Source organism: Thamnophis sirtalis, unplaced genomic scaffold (assembly GCF_051295495.1).
Source record: "Thamnophis sirtalis isolate CommonGarterSnake01/CBP01778 unplaced genomic scaffold, rThaSir2_p1.2 scaffold_14, whole genome shotgun sequence".
In the NCBI taxonomy this organism is placed as follows: Eukaryota; Metazoa; Chordata; class Lepidosauria; order Squamata; family Natricidae; genus Thamnophis; species Thamnophis sirtalis.
Genome location: NW_028261394.1, coordinates 42480246 through 42497663, shown reverse-complemented (window position 1 = coordinate 42497663; position 17418 = coordinate 42480246). Strand labels below are relative to the sequence as shown.

Below are 17418 nucleotides of genomic sequence, written 5' to 3'. Positions count from 1 at the left end.
GCTTGCAAAAATATTTTTTTTAAAAATGAACCCCCCTCGACATATATGGGTGGCTGGGGAGCCATTGGACACATCGTCCCATTGAGCTTTGACCCATCGTTTCTGGATTGTTTTTGTGGCACGGAGCGGTTTGGGAGGAAAAAAATATATCGTAGCTTGCTTATGTGGCACGGTTATTAAGGGCTGGGTGGGTGACGGAGAGGGTCTGGCTGCCTTCTCTCATTGTCAGCCTTCTACATTTCGGACCGAACGGCTGTTTCCAGCCAATATGATTTGAAATCTGTTCTGACTTATATCTACAGGGGGAAAAAAAATTGGGTTTGCGTTCCAGCACTTAATGCAGCATCCGGAGACGCTCTTAAGAAATGTTTCTGTCGCTTTGAGCCTGGTTGCTTTCTCTTTCCTTGACTGGCTGTTTATTGCTTGGCAATCGAGTAGACAGGTGTTAAACCTGCTTGGGGGGGTGGAGGAGGGGGAGGACGGGACCAGGAAGGGCAAATGATCTCCTGCAACTGAAAGTAGAAACTGTTTTTCTTTTTTCTTTTTAAAGAGACCGTTTTGTGCAAGGAGGGAGGATTTCTTCTTCTTCTACTCCAATATCCCTTTAAGCTGTGGTGCTGTTGGTTCTTTCGGGGGTTTTGTTTGTTCTCCAGCAATGGGTTTTCTGTTTCCTTCCTTTCTCTCCCCCCCCCACCGCCTGCTTTCTTTTTCTCCCTCCCTCCCACCGCCGGGTGGTAGCAGAAGGACCATAGTGTTGTGGAACCGTCTGGCTTTGTCCCTGTTTTCGCAGATGCCCTGGGAATTGTTTCTAATCTCCTTTCTGCTTTCCCATTACAGATGGCGAAGACGACCCGCAACTCTCTTGGGTAACTTCGTCTCCCTCCAGCAAAGACGTTGCATCACCCACTCAGATGATAGGAGATGGTTGTGATCTCGGCATCGGAGAGGAGGAAGGGGGGACCGGCCTGCCTTATCCCTGCCAGTTTTGCGACAAGTCCTTCATTCGCCTGAGCTACCTTAAAAGGCACGAACAGATCCACAGCGACAAGCTCCCATTCAAATGCACCTACTGCAGCCGGCTTTTCAAGCACAAGAGGAGCAGGGACCGGCACATCAAGCTGCACACGGGGGACAAGAAGTACCACTGCCACGAATGCGAGGCGGCCTTCTCCCGCAGCGACCACCTCAAGATCCACCTGAAGACCCACAGCTCCAGCAAGCCCTTCAAGTGCACAGTCTGCAAGCGGGGCTTCTCCTCCACCAGCTCCCTCCAGAGCCACATGCAGGCGCACAAGAAGAACAAGGAGCACCTGGCCAAGAGCGAGAAGGAGGCCAAGAAGGACGACTTCATGTGCGACTACTGCGAGGAGACCTTCAGCCAGACCGAAGAGCTGGAGAAGCACGTTGTGACCCGCCATCCTCAGTTGTCCGAAAAGGCTGACTTGCAGTGCATCCATTGCCCGGAGGTCTTTGCCGATGAGAATTCTCTCCTGTCCCACATCCACCAAGCTCACGCCAACAAAAAACACAAGTGTCCCATGTGCCCTGAGCAGTTCTCTTCCGTGGAAGAAGTTTATTGCCACTTAGATAGCCATCGGCAGCCTGATTCCAGCAACCACAGCATCAGCCCGGACCCCGTCTTGGGCAGCGTGGCCTCCATGAGTAGCGCCACGCCCGATTCCAGTGCATCGGTGGAACGGGGCTCCACGCCCGACTCGACCTTGAAACCTTTGAGGGGACAGAAGAAAATGAGATCGTTGGAAAGGGAAGAAGGCCAGGCTTGGTCAAAGGTTGCCTACAGCTGCCCTTACTGCACCAAACGCGACTTCACTAGCCTTGCTGTTTTGGAGATCCACCTGAAGACCATCCATACGGATAAACCTCAGCAGAACCACACGTGCCAGATTTGCCTCGAATCCATGCCTACCTTATACAACCTGAACGAACACGTGAGGAAAGCGCATAAAAACCACGCCTACCCGATGATGCAGTTCAGCAACATCTCCGCTTTCCACTGTAACTATTGCCCGGAGATGTTCGCCGATATCAACAGCCTGCAGGAACACATCCGGATCGCCCATTGCGGGCCGGGAGCCACGACGCAAGATGGCAACAACGCCTTCTTTTGCAACCAGTGTTCCATGGGCTTCCTGACCGAAGCGTCTCTGACGGAGCACATCCAGCAAACTCACTGCAACATTGGGAACTCGAAGTTGGATTCCCCCGTGGTTCAACCATCCCAGTCTTTTATGGAAGTTTACTCCTGTCCGTATTGCACGAACTCGCCCATTTTTGGCTCCATCCTCAAGCTAACAAAGCATATCAAAGAAAACCACAAGAACATTCCACTGGCCCACAATAAAAAGTCCAAAGGCGAACAGAGCCCAGTGTCTTCGGACGTTGAAGTTTCTTCCCCTAAAAGGCAACGGCTTTCTGCCAGCGTCCATTCAGTTTCCAATGGGGAATACCCGTGTAATCAATGTGAGTTGAAGTTCTCCAACTTTGAAAGTTTCCAGACCCATTTGAAGTTGCACTTGGAGTTGCTGTTAAGGAAGCAGTCGTGTCCTCAGTGCAAAGAAGACTTTGACTCCCAGGACTCTCTCCTGCAGCATCTCACTATCCATTACATGACGACCTCAACGCATTACGTCTGCGAGAGCTGCGATAAGCAATTTTCGTCGGTGGACGACCTTCAGAAGCACCTCCTGGACATGCATACATTCGTCTTGTACCATTGCACCCTGTGCCAAGAGGTTTTCGACTCCAAAGTATCCATCCAAGTGCACCTGGCAGTCAAGCACAGCAATGAGAAAAAGATGTACCGCTGCACGGCCTGTAACTGGGATTTCCGGAAGGAGGCGGACCTCCAGATCCACGTAAAGCACAGCCATTTGGGCAACCCGGCCAAGTTGCACAAGTGCATCTTTTGCGGGGAGACCTTCAGCACAGAGGTGGAGCTGCAGTGCCACATCACGACCCACAGCAAAAAGTACAACTGCAAATTCTGCAGCAAGGCGTTCCATGCCATTATTCTGCTCGAGAAGCATTTGCGGGAGAAGCATTGTGTCTTTGATGCGGGCGCTGAGAATGGCACGGCCAATGGCATGACGCCAGCCAGCAAGAAGGCAGAGTCGACAGATATCCCGAACATGCTGATCAAAAACCCAGACACCTCCAATAGCCACGAAGCTAGCGAGGATGACATTGACGCCTCCGAACCTATGTACGGTTGCGATATCTGTGGAGCTGCGTACACGATGGAGGTCCTGCTGCAGAACCACCGTTTGCGGGATCATAACATCCGACCTGGGGAGGATGATTGTTCCAGGAAGAAAGCGGAGTTCATCAAAGGGAGTCACAAGTGTAATATCTGCTCGAGGACCTTTTTCTCTGAGAATGGCCTCCGGGAACACATGCAGACCCATCGGGGCCCGGCAAAGCATTATATGTGCCCTATTTGCGGGGAGCGCTTCCCATCGCTCCTGACCTTAACGGAACATAAAGTAACTCACAGCAAGAGCTTGGACACGGGCACGTGCCGGATCTGCAAAATGCCACTGCAGAGCGAGGAAGACTTCATTGAGCACTGCCAGATGCATCCTGACCTTCGGAATTCCCTCACCGGGTTTCGCTGTGTGGTCTGCATGCAGACAGTCACCTCGACTCTGGAGCTGAAAATCCACGGGACGTTCCATATGCAAAAATTGGTGGGGAACTCGGCCGCGTCATCGCCCAACGGCCAGGCGGCGTTGCAGAAACTCTACAAGTGTGCTCTGTGCTTGAAAGACTTCAGAAACAAGCAAGACTTGGTGAAACTGGATGTTAATGGTCTACCATATGGACTGTGTGCTGCTTGCATGGCTCGGAGCACCAACGGACAGTCCTTGGGCCTGACTGTACCGGACATTAGCGAAAGACCTTGCGGTAGCCTGAGATGTCCAGAGTGTAGTGTCAAATTTGAAAGTGCCGAAGAGCTAGAGAGCCACCTCCAGCTAGATCATCGAGACCTGACACCTGAAACCAGTGGCCAAAAGAAGGGTGCACAGACATCCCCTATACCCAGAGTAAGTATTACCATACATTTTTATAAATGGATCAGTGCAAATCTGTATTCAAAACTTTACATGTTCAGAATGTATACAGGTGATTGTTGATCAATGACCACTTACTCAGGGACTGCTCAAACGCACAATTGTGCTAAATGAGTGGCATTTACAATTGGTCTTTGAAGTGCCAGCAGTCACAACACCACCGCAATCATGTGATCACAATCTGGGTGCTTGGCAATTGGCCCAGAATTTTGACCAACTCCAACATCCTGCAGTCATCTGATTCTCATTTGCAACTTTCCCTACTGGCTTCCCCTAAACAGTGGGGAAGCCTGCAGGAAGTCAGAAGTCATGATCATTGTGATTCTTGCTTAATGACCTACCAGGACAGAACTACTATCACTAAGTGATGTGGTCATGTGACATTGCACTTTGCAACCACGTTGTATGGTGAATGGAAATTCTGGTCCCGGTCATTAAGCAAGGATTTAATGACAGCTGGGGGGCCTTCTGGAACTGCTGTCACTAAGTGATGTGGTCATGTGACATTGTACTTTGCAACCACATTGTAGAGTGATGGAAATTAAGCAAGGATTACTTGTACTGCGTTCCATTCGTGACCCATCAAAACCGCGGTCGACAAAAGCGCGCTCGGCAAAAGCGCGTACGTGATGTCATCACAGCGCGACGAAAAAAATTAAAAATTGAAATAAAAATAAAATTAAAGCAAGCCGATTCACATAAAGGTAAGGGTTAGGTTTAGGGTTAGGGTTAGGTTAAGGGTTAGGGTTAGATTTAGGGTTACGTTAAGTACGTTTAGCGTTAGGTTAAGGGTTAGCATTAGGTTTAGGGTTAGGTTAAGGGTTAGGTTTAGGGTAAGGTTTAGGGTTAGGTTTGGGGGGGTTAGGGTAAGGTTTTCGCTTTAATTTTACATTTACTGATCACAGCACGATGTTTTCGTCGCGCTGTGATGACGTCACGTACACACTTTCGTCGAGCGCGCTTTTGTCTACAGCGGTTTTGTGGTGGAACCCGTTCCATTAGGAGAATGGAATTTGCATTCTATCCATACTAAAAATTCCTTTCTGTCTCTTCCAAAGCCCCTTAGCATTGGTGCAGACAATTCTGTATATGAGAGTTCTATGTGAAATTGGATAACATTTTGGATTGGAGTATGTCCTTCATAACAGTCATTATTCTGAAAAACTTGAGTATGAATGCCTCATTGCAAAAATGAAGCAGCCTAAGTTTCATTTTTCATTCTTTTTCTTTTTTCTTTTAAGGATAAACGTTTCTCGATTTTAAGTCATGGTGGTGGTGATGCTCTTTAGATAAGTCATGTGACTTTATTTACAGACTGGATCATTTGCTGGAAATAAAGATTGTTTCGTGGTTAAGTTGATCATGAAATGCCATACCCTAAAAATATTTGTGTAAAGCCTTATGCCTTTGCAAGTTAATTCTAAGCAGAGTTGGAAAAAATTGCTGTCATCTGCCTGGAAATTATTGGACGGTGAAGCAACGCATCTCAGTCAAAAATTAATTTTCTTACTGATATTTTTTCAATTAGAAATAACTTTTTGCAGGGAGGATAATTGGATAATTTCTGGATCGCATTTCTTTGGGTCCTCTTAACATTTCTAAGGGACACAGAGGCTCAGTGGCTAAGACGCTGGGCTTGTTGATCAGAAAGGTCAGCAGTTCGGCGGTTCGAATCTTCGGACAGTGCTGGCTCTTTGGCTTTGAAACGGAGATGAGCACCGCCCCCTAGAGTCAGGAACGACTAGCACATATGTGCGAGGGGAATCTTTACTTTTACCTATGTCCTGATGGAAAACCATTTGAGAGACCGCCTGCTGCCAATTACCTCCCACAGACCCATTAGATCTCACAGGGTTGGCCTCCTCCGGGTGCCATCTACCAGCCAATGCCACCTGGCTATTACCCGGGGGAGGGCCTTCTCTGTGGCAGCTCCGGCCCTCTGGAATGAACTCCCTGCAGGGATTCGGACCCTCACCTCTCTCCAGGCCTTCCGAAAAGCTGTCAAAACCTGGCTTTGCCGACAGGCCTGGGGGTGATGAGTTCCCTCCCCTCTCGACATGTGTGGTTGTGCGACTGTTGTTTACTTTTATTATTTGTATTTTGTTTTTTATGTTCCCCCTTTTTCCCCCTTGAATTGTTCGCCGCCCTGAGTCCTCCCGGAGAAGGGCGGCATACAAATAATAAAATTCTATTCTATTCTATTCATTTATCAGTCAAAAAATGACTTGCCTCCAGAAGTTGTGGATGCCCCAACACTGGAGATTTTAAAGAAGAGATTAGACAACCGTTTGTCCGAAGTGGCATTGGGGTTTCCTGCTTGAGTCTGGAAACCCCCTGATGAAGCAACTTCCTGTGATGAAGCTTCACCCAGGAAGCTTTTGCCAGTGAGGGGCAATATGTTGGGATCAAAGGATTTCGGGGAGGGGGGGTGGAGCTTGAAACACTCCCAAGCTAAAGCTCCTTTTCGCTTTGTTTCACTCCATGCTTTGGGCGCGGTGCTCCCTGGAGGTCAAATGAATCAGCGACTAGACCGGTCTCCAGCTGTGATATACGTCTAAATCTGCAGAGAATAAAACACAGAATGGAAACACCACTCCCTTCGGCGTGAAGCCTCTTGGGCTTTTCGTCGTCCTGAACTACTTATTATCCTGGTCTGTCTACTTTTTCTTTCTTTCTTGATTTTGGCACTTTGCCCTCTGCCTCTTCAAGAACAGGCCTGGGCTTTTATGTCAGGCTAATTCTAGTTTTGTGCGGGTTACACACACAGGCGGTGGCTGCAGTACTTCAAACTCTCACGGCACTATTCTTCTGGCTACCTCACAGTCGCCGCGAGTGGAAATGGATGGCGTCCCCTTCGCACCTACTTTTAACTACCTCCCTCCAAGGCGCGCTTCCACATTTCGTCTTATCTCTGGAGGGACTTGAAGTTCCTCAACAAAGTGAATGTGTTGAATGATATCCCGAGAGAGTGTGTGTGTTTTTTTTTCCTGTAGAAGAGAATGAAAAAAAATATAGATATCAGAATTCAGGTGGCTCAACGGCTAAGACGCTGAGCTTTCAATCAGAAAGGTCGGCAGTTTGCCGGTTCGAATCCCCAGCGCCATGTAACGGAGTGAGCTCCTGTTAGATGTCCCAGCTTCTGCCCACCTAGCAGTTCGAAAGCACGTAAAAAATGCAAGTAGAGAAATAGGGACCCCCTTTGGTGGGAAGGTAACAGTGTTCTGTGCGCCTTCGGCATTTAGTCATGCCGGCCACATGACCACAGTGATGTCTTCAGATAGTGCTGGCTCTTTCGGTTTTGGACTGGAGATGAGCACTGCCCTCTAGAGTCAGGAACGACTAGTACGCATGTGCAAGGGGAACTTTTACCTCTTTACCTAAGTTAAGAACTCAAGAATTCCCAGCCTTATCTCATCCTTATAGAAGTCGCTTTCTGACTATACATATACAGCGACAGTGATGAAATTCCATTTTTTTTTACTACCGGTTCTGTGGGCGTGGCATGGTAGGCGTGGCAGGGGAAGGATACTGCAAAATCTCCATTCCCACCCCCACTCTGGGGCCAACCAGAGGTGGCATTTGCTGGTTGTCCGAAGTACTCAAAATTCCCGCTACCAGTTTTCCAGAACCTGCTGAAATTCATCCCTGCACAGAGACATACGTATATGTTTCTGCGTATATTACTAATTCTGAATAAGACTGCTTGCAAGTCAGCGCAAAGATTTTAGCAGATTTCAGAATTATAGGTAGGGGGCCCCTGAAGAGCTCATAGCATTTTTCAGAGAACAGTAAAATTTCCGTAGCTCTTGTTAAAGAGCTACACCGAAGATAGTTAGGGAAGCTAAATTGAACAACACACCGTTCTCCGTTTTCTAATCTCTTGTTGATTTGTAGTACAACAGGTAAAATGTAGTTTTGACGCAGCCAGCCTTGTATGTGAAACACCAACTGAGCTGTCCGAATTACGTTACTGCTCTGTAATTCTTGACCAAGTCTTCTTCTTCTTCCTTTTTTTTTTTCCAGGATCATTATTGATTTTTCCCCTCTTTTACACAGAGCCTAACAGTGGAGGATTAGGGGAAAAAGGCATAGTCAGAGAAAAGCTATGTTGAGATTACATGAAAAACAGGCGGAGTACATGTTTCGATGAAGTACAAGCCTGTCTCGGTATCTCGACTCAGAAAGGTACAGAAAAGGGGACGTGAAATGTAGGAGTGCTCTGGGTTTCAGGACTAACCAGGGCAGCTCAGAAACTTAGCAACCTGGACATAGAAAATTCTCACAATATCTTAAAAGTAAACACTGGGAGGGAAAGTATTATGGTAAAGAAGCTTTTGAGAAACAACTAGAGCTAAGATGATGAGATAATTTTTTTTTCATTTGGTAATTCTCTTTTAATGGCTTGGGATAGCATGTCCTAGAAGGGAGTGTGTGATCCTTCCTTCATTCCCTCCCTTCTTTCTTCTTTCTTTCTTTCTTTCTTTTCTTTCTTTTCTTTCTTTCTTTCTTTCTTTCATTTTTTCTTTCATTCTTTCTTTATCCTTCTCTCTCTCTCTTCTTTCTTTCTTCCCTCCCTCCCTCCCTCCTTTCTTTCTTTCTTTCTTCCCTTCCCTCCCTCCCTCCCTCCTTTCTTTCTTTCTTTCTCCTTCTCTCTCTTTCTTTCTCCTTCCCCTTCCTCCTTTCTTTCTTTCTTTCTTTCTTTCTTTTTCTTTCTTTCTTCTCCCTCCCTACTTCCTTCCTTCCTTTCTTTATCCTTCTTTCTCTTTTTTCCTTCCTTCTTTCTTTCTTTCTTTCTTTCTTTCTTCCTTCACCTCCCTCCCTCCTTTCTTTCTTTCTTTCTTTCTTTCTTTCTTTCTTCCTTCCTTCCTTCCTTCACCTCCCTCCTTTCTTTCTTTCTTTCTTTTCTTTCTTTCTTTCTTTCTTTCTTTCTTCCCCTTCCTCCCTCCCTCCCTTCTTTCTTTCTTTCTCTTTTTTCTTCCTGCCCCCCCTCCCTCCCTCCTTCCTTTCTTTCTTTCTTCCCCTTCCTCCCTCCCTCCCTCCCTTCTTTCTTTCTTTCTTTCTTTCTTTCTTTCTTTCTTTCTCTTTCTTACTTCCTGCCCCCCTCCTTTCTTTCTTTCTTCCCTCCCTCCCTCCTTTCCTTCTTTCTTTCTTTTTCTTTCTTCTCCCTCTCTCCTTTCTTTCTTTCTTCTTCCTTCCTTCCTTTATCCTTCTTTCTTTCTTTCTTTCTTTTTCTTTCTTCTCCCTCTCTCCTTCCTTCCTTTCTTTATCTTTCTTTCTTTCTTTTCTTTCTTCCCCTCCCTCCCTCCTTTCTTTCTCTTTCTTTCTTCTCCCTCCCTCCTTTCTTTCTTTCTTTCTCTTTCTTTCTTCTTCTTTCTTTTTTCTTTCTCTCTTTCTCCTCCTCTCTTTCTCCCTCCTTTCTCTCTCTTGCTCTCTCTCTCTCTTTCTTTCTTACTTCCTTTTCCTCCCTCCTTCCCTCCCTCCCTCCCTCCATCCTTTGACAAGTCCATAAGAGTAAAGTCTAGTCATAAGTCATTTTTTTTTAGTCCTGTTACAACTTCAAAGGGTTCCAAAATGAAGGGTTGCAAGTGAAGGACTAGCTGTATGAATTCCTGCACCGGGCGGCAAGCTCTCTTTCCTGAGGTCGCTTACAACAAGCAGCCAGACTTTCTACTGCTCGGTGCGGTAATGCAAAGTGACTTGTTCTGCAAGGAATAGAAATAGAAGGAAATTTTAGCCATTGGCTTCTAATGCACTTCGCCTTCTGACGTGATTGCTTTAAATTTTAATCCCGATGCTAATCATTCCTAGGCATTTTGTCCTTGGGTCATTGCTAAGAAGGTTTCAACCTTGCCACTTTTAAGTACAAATCTCTTGTCGGATTGAATAAAACAAGGAAGTGCCATTGCCTCTTCCTTGTTCTCCAGCTAAGCTTCCACAGCCTGACACAGGAAATGCATAATAAACGAGAAAAGGGGAAAAAAATAAAGGAAGGGGTGGGGGTGGGGAACCAATAGCAATATATATAGCAGTAGACTTATATACCGCTTCATAGGGCTTTCAGCCCTCTCTAAGCGGTTTACAGAGAGTCAGCCTATTGCCCCAACAATCCGGGTCCTCATTTTACCCACCTCGGAAGGATGGAAGGCTGAGTCAACCCTGAGCCGGTGAGATTTGAACCGCTGAACTGCTGTTCTAGCAGTAGCCTGCAGTGCTGCATTTAACCACTGCGCCATCCTGTTTCAATATAGATTTCTGGAATTTTCTAGAATTCGTATTTTTAATTCCAAAAGGGAATATGTGTGAGCTATTCTATCGATACCGTCTGATTTCTTTTCCATTTTTTTATTTTTACATTCTTTGCACATATCACCGCATAAATGGTGTGGTATCTGGGCACCATACATTTCAGTACACATAAACATAATCTTATTACCCCTAAATATTGCATTTCATTTCCATTATTTCATATTATTTATACATGTCTTTTGTCATCACTCTTCATTTCTAAACGTTCTTTCTGTCATTTGATATATCTTAACACATTAATATATAATTACTATTATCCCCCTCTATTTTCTATCCCTATTTTAACTTTCCCCCTTCCGTATCGCTATAATATTCAAAGAGGTGTTTTCCACCTCTTGTTGTTCATATTTCCTTAATTAAATCAAAATTTCACCCTTCATTCTTCCATTATTCAGTATCCCCTTATAGTTTTATTACCAATCACAATCATTTATGCATTTAAAATATTTCTATTCATGTTCTTTCCAATTCTTCAATTCATATAATTTTACTATTAACACACACACTTACACACACACACACACACACCTAATCACCCATTGTTTAATTCTAACATTTCACTGCTATTAATATTATATACATATTTAGTAGGAGAGTCATTCAAAATCTAATTTTACATTTTTTCATATCTATTTATATTAAAATGTTATCCTGATATCTATCACACTTTCTTTTTCTTTTTCTGCAATCAACATTCCTCTTATTTAGAGGCCAAACACGTTTTATTGCGAGGAATAAAACATTTGGAATACAAAGAAAGATGCACCAGGATCAACTGGTGTTACATTTTCACTGATCAGTAAAACATTCTTAAAAAAAAAAACCCACTGTTTTTCAGGTATTTTGGAGCAGAATGTACAATTTTACTGTTTTGATTTGATAAAGCTGGTCTTGCATTAACATCGAAATCAAAAGTTGAATCACTGGATTCTGATGGCTTTCTTGAATGGTGAACTCCCATCTTAATGCTTTCCAGAAGTCACATGAGCTTTCAGATACACAAATCATTCAAACTTTCAAAATAAAGCTGGAAACACCTCATTGATGGATTATTTCCGTCCCTAGAAAATGGTCCTGGATGCTGGATCTTTGTTGAAAGAAGCAAACAGATTAACAACAAGATTAAGAACAAGAGGCAATAGATGGAAACTAATCAAGACAACTAACCTAGAAATAAGGATAAATTTCCAGACAGTTAGAATAATTAATTAATGGAACAATGACTTGCATCTAGAAGTTGTAAATGCTCCAACACATTTTTAAGAAGAGATTGCACAAGCATTTGTCTGAGATGGTATAGGACTTCCTGCTTGAGCAGAGGGTTGGACTGGAAGACCTCCAAGATCCCTTCCAACTCTGCTACTCTGTTATTCTGCTATCCATCCTACCTACCTACCTTCCTTCCTTCCTTCCTTCCTTCCTTCCTTCCTTCCTTCCTTCCTTCCTTCCTTCCTTCCTTCCTTCCTTCCTTCCTTCCTTCCTTCTCCATCACTGGAGGTTTTTAAGAAGAGATTGGACAACAGTTTATCTCAAATGTTATAGGGTTTTCTGCTTCAGCAGGGGGTTGGACTAGAAGACTTCCAATGTCTCTTCCAACTTGATTATTCTATTATTCCTGCATTCAGTAACTAGTGGTGATAATATCTACTTAGTATATAGACACATTTTTTCCCAACATCTATCTCTAATTTGATCCTTTTGGTTTTTCAATAATCCACCCATTGCCACTCTGAATCCATTCGACATGTCCCTGTTGTCTTCTTTCCACATTTCTCATCCTTAGAACCTTCTCCAAAGAGGTAGATCTTTACCTTGTTCATCTGAAGTAGGGTGATCTGATCTGTCTCATTTGGGGCTTGAGAAGTCTAGGTTGACTTATTCAATTATCCATTTGTTTGCTTTCAGTTGGCTGCCTATATGGCCAAGCCCACACCTCATCTCCATCATATTTTAACCTAGAAGTTTAGGAAAAAATGCCAAAACAACCACACCTGTAGGCCAACATCAGAATAATGCTCTACCTTTGATACGTCTGTAAAACCTTTCGCTTTTACCCTATCAAGAAATATTTGTTGTAGCTCCTACTTACAAATGCCAACACAAATGCCAACACAAATGCCAACACCAATGCCAACACCAATGAAAGAATAAAGGTATTGGCCTAGCAAAGTATCAGGGCATTTTGGAGTCATTCAGAAGCATTTGCTGGCTATAATTCTTTACCTGTAACTTGGCAAATGAAGATGCAAAGCAATTGGGTTAAGGTTCACAACCGTGAAAATACCTTGATTTTTCTATTTCTTTTTCTGGTTTTAATAAGTTTTTATTTTAGATACATAAGCACATCAACAAAAACAAACACATAATTTAAAATCAACATAGGAACAATAAGTTCCATCGTATATCATACCGCAGTTCCAAATCGGTTTCTTTGCAGTTAGTGTTTTCCCTACTATACATTTCTATCTTGCATTCATAATCTCCTTATTCGTTATCCATTTTTATGTACAATTCTTTATTTATTTATACTTAGCTACTTATGGCCAAATATTATTTACCTATATTATGTTTTATATTTTTACTGTCATTTATTTTCTTACATACAGTTATAAGTATACATTCACATAATTATTCTTTTTCTTTGCCATTCTTATATTATTATTATTATTATTCCATTTGAAAGGTTATAAGGTATAGTTTGAAATGCTTTGTTTACCATCCTTCGCACCTACTATGACACCACCTTGTTTTCTCTTTCTTTTCTTTTCTCCTTCCCTTCCTTCTCTACTTCCTTTCTTCCTCCTCTCCATCCCCTTCTTCCTTCCCTTACCTCTTCCCTACTTCTACCCTTTTTCTTCTCCTTCCTACCTTCTCTCCGTCTCTTTCTTTCTCTTCCTCCCTCCTCTTCTTTTTCTCTCCCTTCCACCCACCTTCCCTTACCTCTTTCTTCTTCCCTTACCTCTCCTCCACACTTCTTCTTCCTCGCCTACTATCTCTCCTTCTCTTCCTCTCTCTTCTACCCTCCACTCCTTTCTATTCCTTCGTCCCTCCATTCTCTACTTCCTTGATTTTTCTGGAGCCAGCCAGCCGAATTGATTTCAGATGAAAGGGATGAGCATTCACTGTGATCTCTTGCCACAATGATTTGCGTTATTGCAAGGAGCGCTTTATGCAAATGAAGTCACCACTACAATGGCACACGCTTGGTTACAACTTACTTTGAGAAATGATGGAACTCTTTTTGTCCCAACGGATTTTCATTTTGTGTACGTGTGGAGTGGGTAGATTCACATTTTCGATATTTTTGTGCGTTCAGGATATTCATGTCCCGTACATGATGTAGCCATTAGACCGTAATATACCTCTTTGTTCTGAAAGTCTCGATAGTTTGATGTGCACAGTACTTGTCTTTTTTGTGAAGAGTAGTGATGCTGGAGGGATTTGAACAGTTTATGGAGATTTTCACACATGGGCAGTATTTTTGTATGGAACTTATTATCTGCTTTTCATAGTAACTGAAACTCCGAAGAGGGTGGTACAGATTAGAACATAGGATAATAGAGCTGGAAGGGAACATGGAGGTCTTCTATTTCAACCCCCTGGTTGAGCAGGAGACTTTATACCAGAGGTGATATTCAGCAGGTTCTGACAGGCTCCGGAGAACCAGTAGCAGAAATTTTGAGTAATTCAGAGAACCAGTAAATACCACCTCTGACTGGCCCCACCCCCATCTATTCTCTGCCTCCTGAGTCCCAGCTGATCGGGAGGAAATGGGGATTTTGCAGTAATCTTTCCCTGGAGTGAGGAGGGAATGCATATTTTACAGTATCCTTCCCCTGCCATGCGCACCAAGCCATGCCCACCAAGCCATGCCAGAAACGGTAGTAAACATTTTTGAATTCCACCACTGCCTTATATCCAGTGGTGGGCTTCAAAAATTTTAGCAACAGGCTCTCTGCCTGGTTGCTGGGTGGGTGTGACCATAGTGGGTGTGGCTTAGTCAGCCTCCTGCACTATGGTGGACTCTGGAAGCTTCTGTCGACCCTCCGGGAGGGCAAAAATGGCCTGTCCAGGCTCCGGTGGCACTCTGGAGGCCAGAAATGGGCCTGTTTCTGGTCTTCTCAAACTTCCGCTAGCCCGTTTTTCACCCTCCTTGAGCCTCTGCACACACCCTGCACTTACCTGTATCCAAAATGGGCCGCGTGGAGACTCCTGGGAGGGGCTGGGTGGGGCCAGCCAAGAATGATATTTGGGAGGTTCTCTGCACAGAATCTTAGCTAGAGGTTCTCCCAAACCCCTGAGAATCCCCAGCCGCCCACTCCTGCCTATACCATTCCAGACAAATGACTGCCCAATCTCTTTTTAAGCACCTCCAGTGATGGAGCACCCACAACTTCTGAAGGCAACTTCTGCTCCATTGGTTGATTGCTCTCACGGTTAGGAGATTTCTCCTTAGTTCTAAGTGGCTTCTCTCCTTGCTTCATTTTCAACCATTGTTTTAACCCATTCGATGAGGATAAAGCCATAATGCAGACCATTTCAGAGAGCCGTTCTGTTCATAGTTTTGTGTTGATGCTAAGGGTTCACCGACAAAACTGCCCTCGACTAAACCGCGCCCGACTAAACCGTGTCGCTGACGTCATCAATAGGGTGACAACAGCGCGGAGACAGAAGCACGCTGTAAACCCTAAACCTAAAATTAACCCCTAAACCTAACCCCCCTAAACCTAACCCTAAACCTAACCCTAAACCTAACCCTAAACCTAACCCTTAACCTAACCCTAACCCTAACCCTAACCCTAACCCTAACCCTAACCCTAACCCTAATCCTAACCCTTAACCTAACCCTAAACCTAACCCTAACCCTAAACCTAACCCTAAACCTAACCCTAAACCTAACCCTAAACCTAACCCTTAACCTAACCCTTACCTTAAATTGAATCGGCTTGCTTTCAAAGCGCTATTTAAAGCGCCCTTCTTTCTCCGCGCTGGCTGTTGTCGCCCTGTTGATGACGTCAGCGACGTGGTTTAGTCGAGCGCGGTTTTGACGGGTCACGAATGCTAAGAACTCCAAGAATTCTAGCACCGCAATAAAGGCGATTTTTCTTCATTTGTTTTCCTTCTTTCTTTCTTGAACAGAAGAAGACTTACCAGTGTATCAAGTGCCAGATGACCTTCGAAAACGAACGAGAGATACAGATTCACGTTGCAAATCATATGATTGGTAAGCCTTGCTTTCTTGGGCTTAATCTGTGTTGTTAACCTTCATCCTTAGTCTGTAGCACTTCATGTTGTGACCCTTTGATGACGATTGGACATTGTCTGCTTAGGTGCGATTCAGATGGACCGTTGGATATGGATAGTCTTTCTCTATAAGATATTCTCTGTCAGCTCAATTCTCTGTGGTTCATGGGTACACATTAAGACCTTCAGGTCATGTTCAAGAGTCAAGATTGTGTAGTTTCTTTTGATTTTTTTTAAAAAAAGATCTTTTGTTTCTTCTGGTTTGGGATCCTATCTTGTAATCCTAGCTTGTAGCAATCTTAGTTAAGACACCCTGCTTTGGTTGCTGTTTCAATATATGTATCTATAGCAGGAGATCCATAAATATGTGCTTGTTTTGCTAAGTTTCTCTTCTTGTCTTCATGAAGCAGTGGTTTCTGGAGATAGAATGGTGGTCTGGAGATTTAAAAAAAAACAGTAAACCACCATTAACAAAAAATATGATTTGAAACATACCCTAGAACTTGAAGAAGAGAGAAAGCCTTATCTACCCTGTTTCCCCCCAAAATAAGACCTCCCTGGATAATAAGCCTAATAGGACTTTTGAGCCCATGCGCTAAAATAAGCCCTTCTCCAAAAATAAGCCCTCCTCAAAAATATTGCAACACAGAAGCAGGCATGAGGTGACCACGCTCGCCGCCCCTGCACCTCAAAAATAATAAGACCTCCCCTATAGTGATAGTAAAATATATAAATTCTAAAATCTACAATTTAAACTGAATGAAATATATGTGATTGTGGAAGAAATGCACGAAATGTACCTGTGACCAATGGATACGCTTTCTACAAGATGTAATGAAAGATGACTTTTTGTGTGTGTGTTTTCCTTTAATAAAAACAATAAAAACTTTTGAAAAAATAATAAGACCTCCCCAAAAGTAAGGACAAGCACTTATTCTGGGGGGGGTCAAAAGAAAATAAGACCCTGTCTTATTTTCGGGGAAACATGGTAGTTAAGAGTCAGTTTCCTCATATAAAAATGATATTTTGAAAATCATCTGCCATACTTTTTCTATTTCAACTGCGGGTGGAGTGGGTGGAGTGAGGAGTAAACCTGATTTTCCCTGATTTTCATTTACTTAATTTTTTTTATTGTTCTGGTTGCTATTCCACTGCATTACTTCCCTTTTGAGAATTCTAGATCATAAGTTAAGTTCAATCACTTCAGAAGAGCCTGGTTGTGACTTTTCCAGCAACTGGGAATTCTTCTATTTGTGCAGGCTGAGGAGCACGTGACAATGGACAGATGTAGATAGGAGTTTAGAAGATTCTTACCTCTGTGGTGTTGTGTATGGGGTCAGGTTTTCCTTTATTGGTTCATTTCAAAATACTGTCCTGAAGTTCCTTGGGGCTGCACCTGTTCCCCATTGTTCCCCTTTGTGATTGATTCAGACCTCTTGAAGCATTGGGACTGCATTTCCCAATTTGCAGAGTGGAATTTCTTTTTTTTTTTTTTAATGTTTTGGGATTCTTGAAGTTAGGGTCACAGTATCTTTGGGTGAGATGGGCAGACATCTGTCTGTCTCTCTGTGTGTCTGTCTATCTGTCTGTCTGTCTGTCTACCTATCTATCATCTATCTATCATCTCTTTCTCTCTCTCTCATCTGTCTGTCTGTCTGTCTGTCTGTCTGTCTGTCTGTCTATCCGTCCGTCCGTCCGTCCATCCATCCATCCATCCATCCATCCATCCATCCATCCATCCATCCATCCATCCATCCATCCATCCATCCATCTATCT

At 43.9% G+C, this 17418-nt stretch overlaps 1 protein-coding gene across 3 annotated transcripts in view; it reads left to right on the top strand.

Moving 5' to 3' along the window:
* ZNF423 (zinc finger protein 423) overlaps positions 1 to 17418 on the top strand; it is a 310184-nt gene that overhangs the window by 145148 nt on the left and 147618 nt on the right. For all 3 annotated transcript variants that reach the window (XM_087729318.1, XM_087729319.1, XM_087729317.1), the window contains exons 4-5: positions 838 to 4064; positions 15537 to 15621. In XM_087729318.1, coding sequence (XP_087585444.1) covers positions 838 to 4064; positions 15537 to 15621 — 3312 coding nt within the window. The remainder of the gene's footprint in view (positions 1 to 837; positions 4065 to 15536; positions 15622 to 17418) is intronic.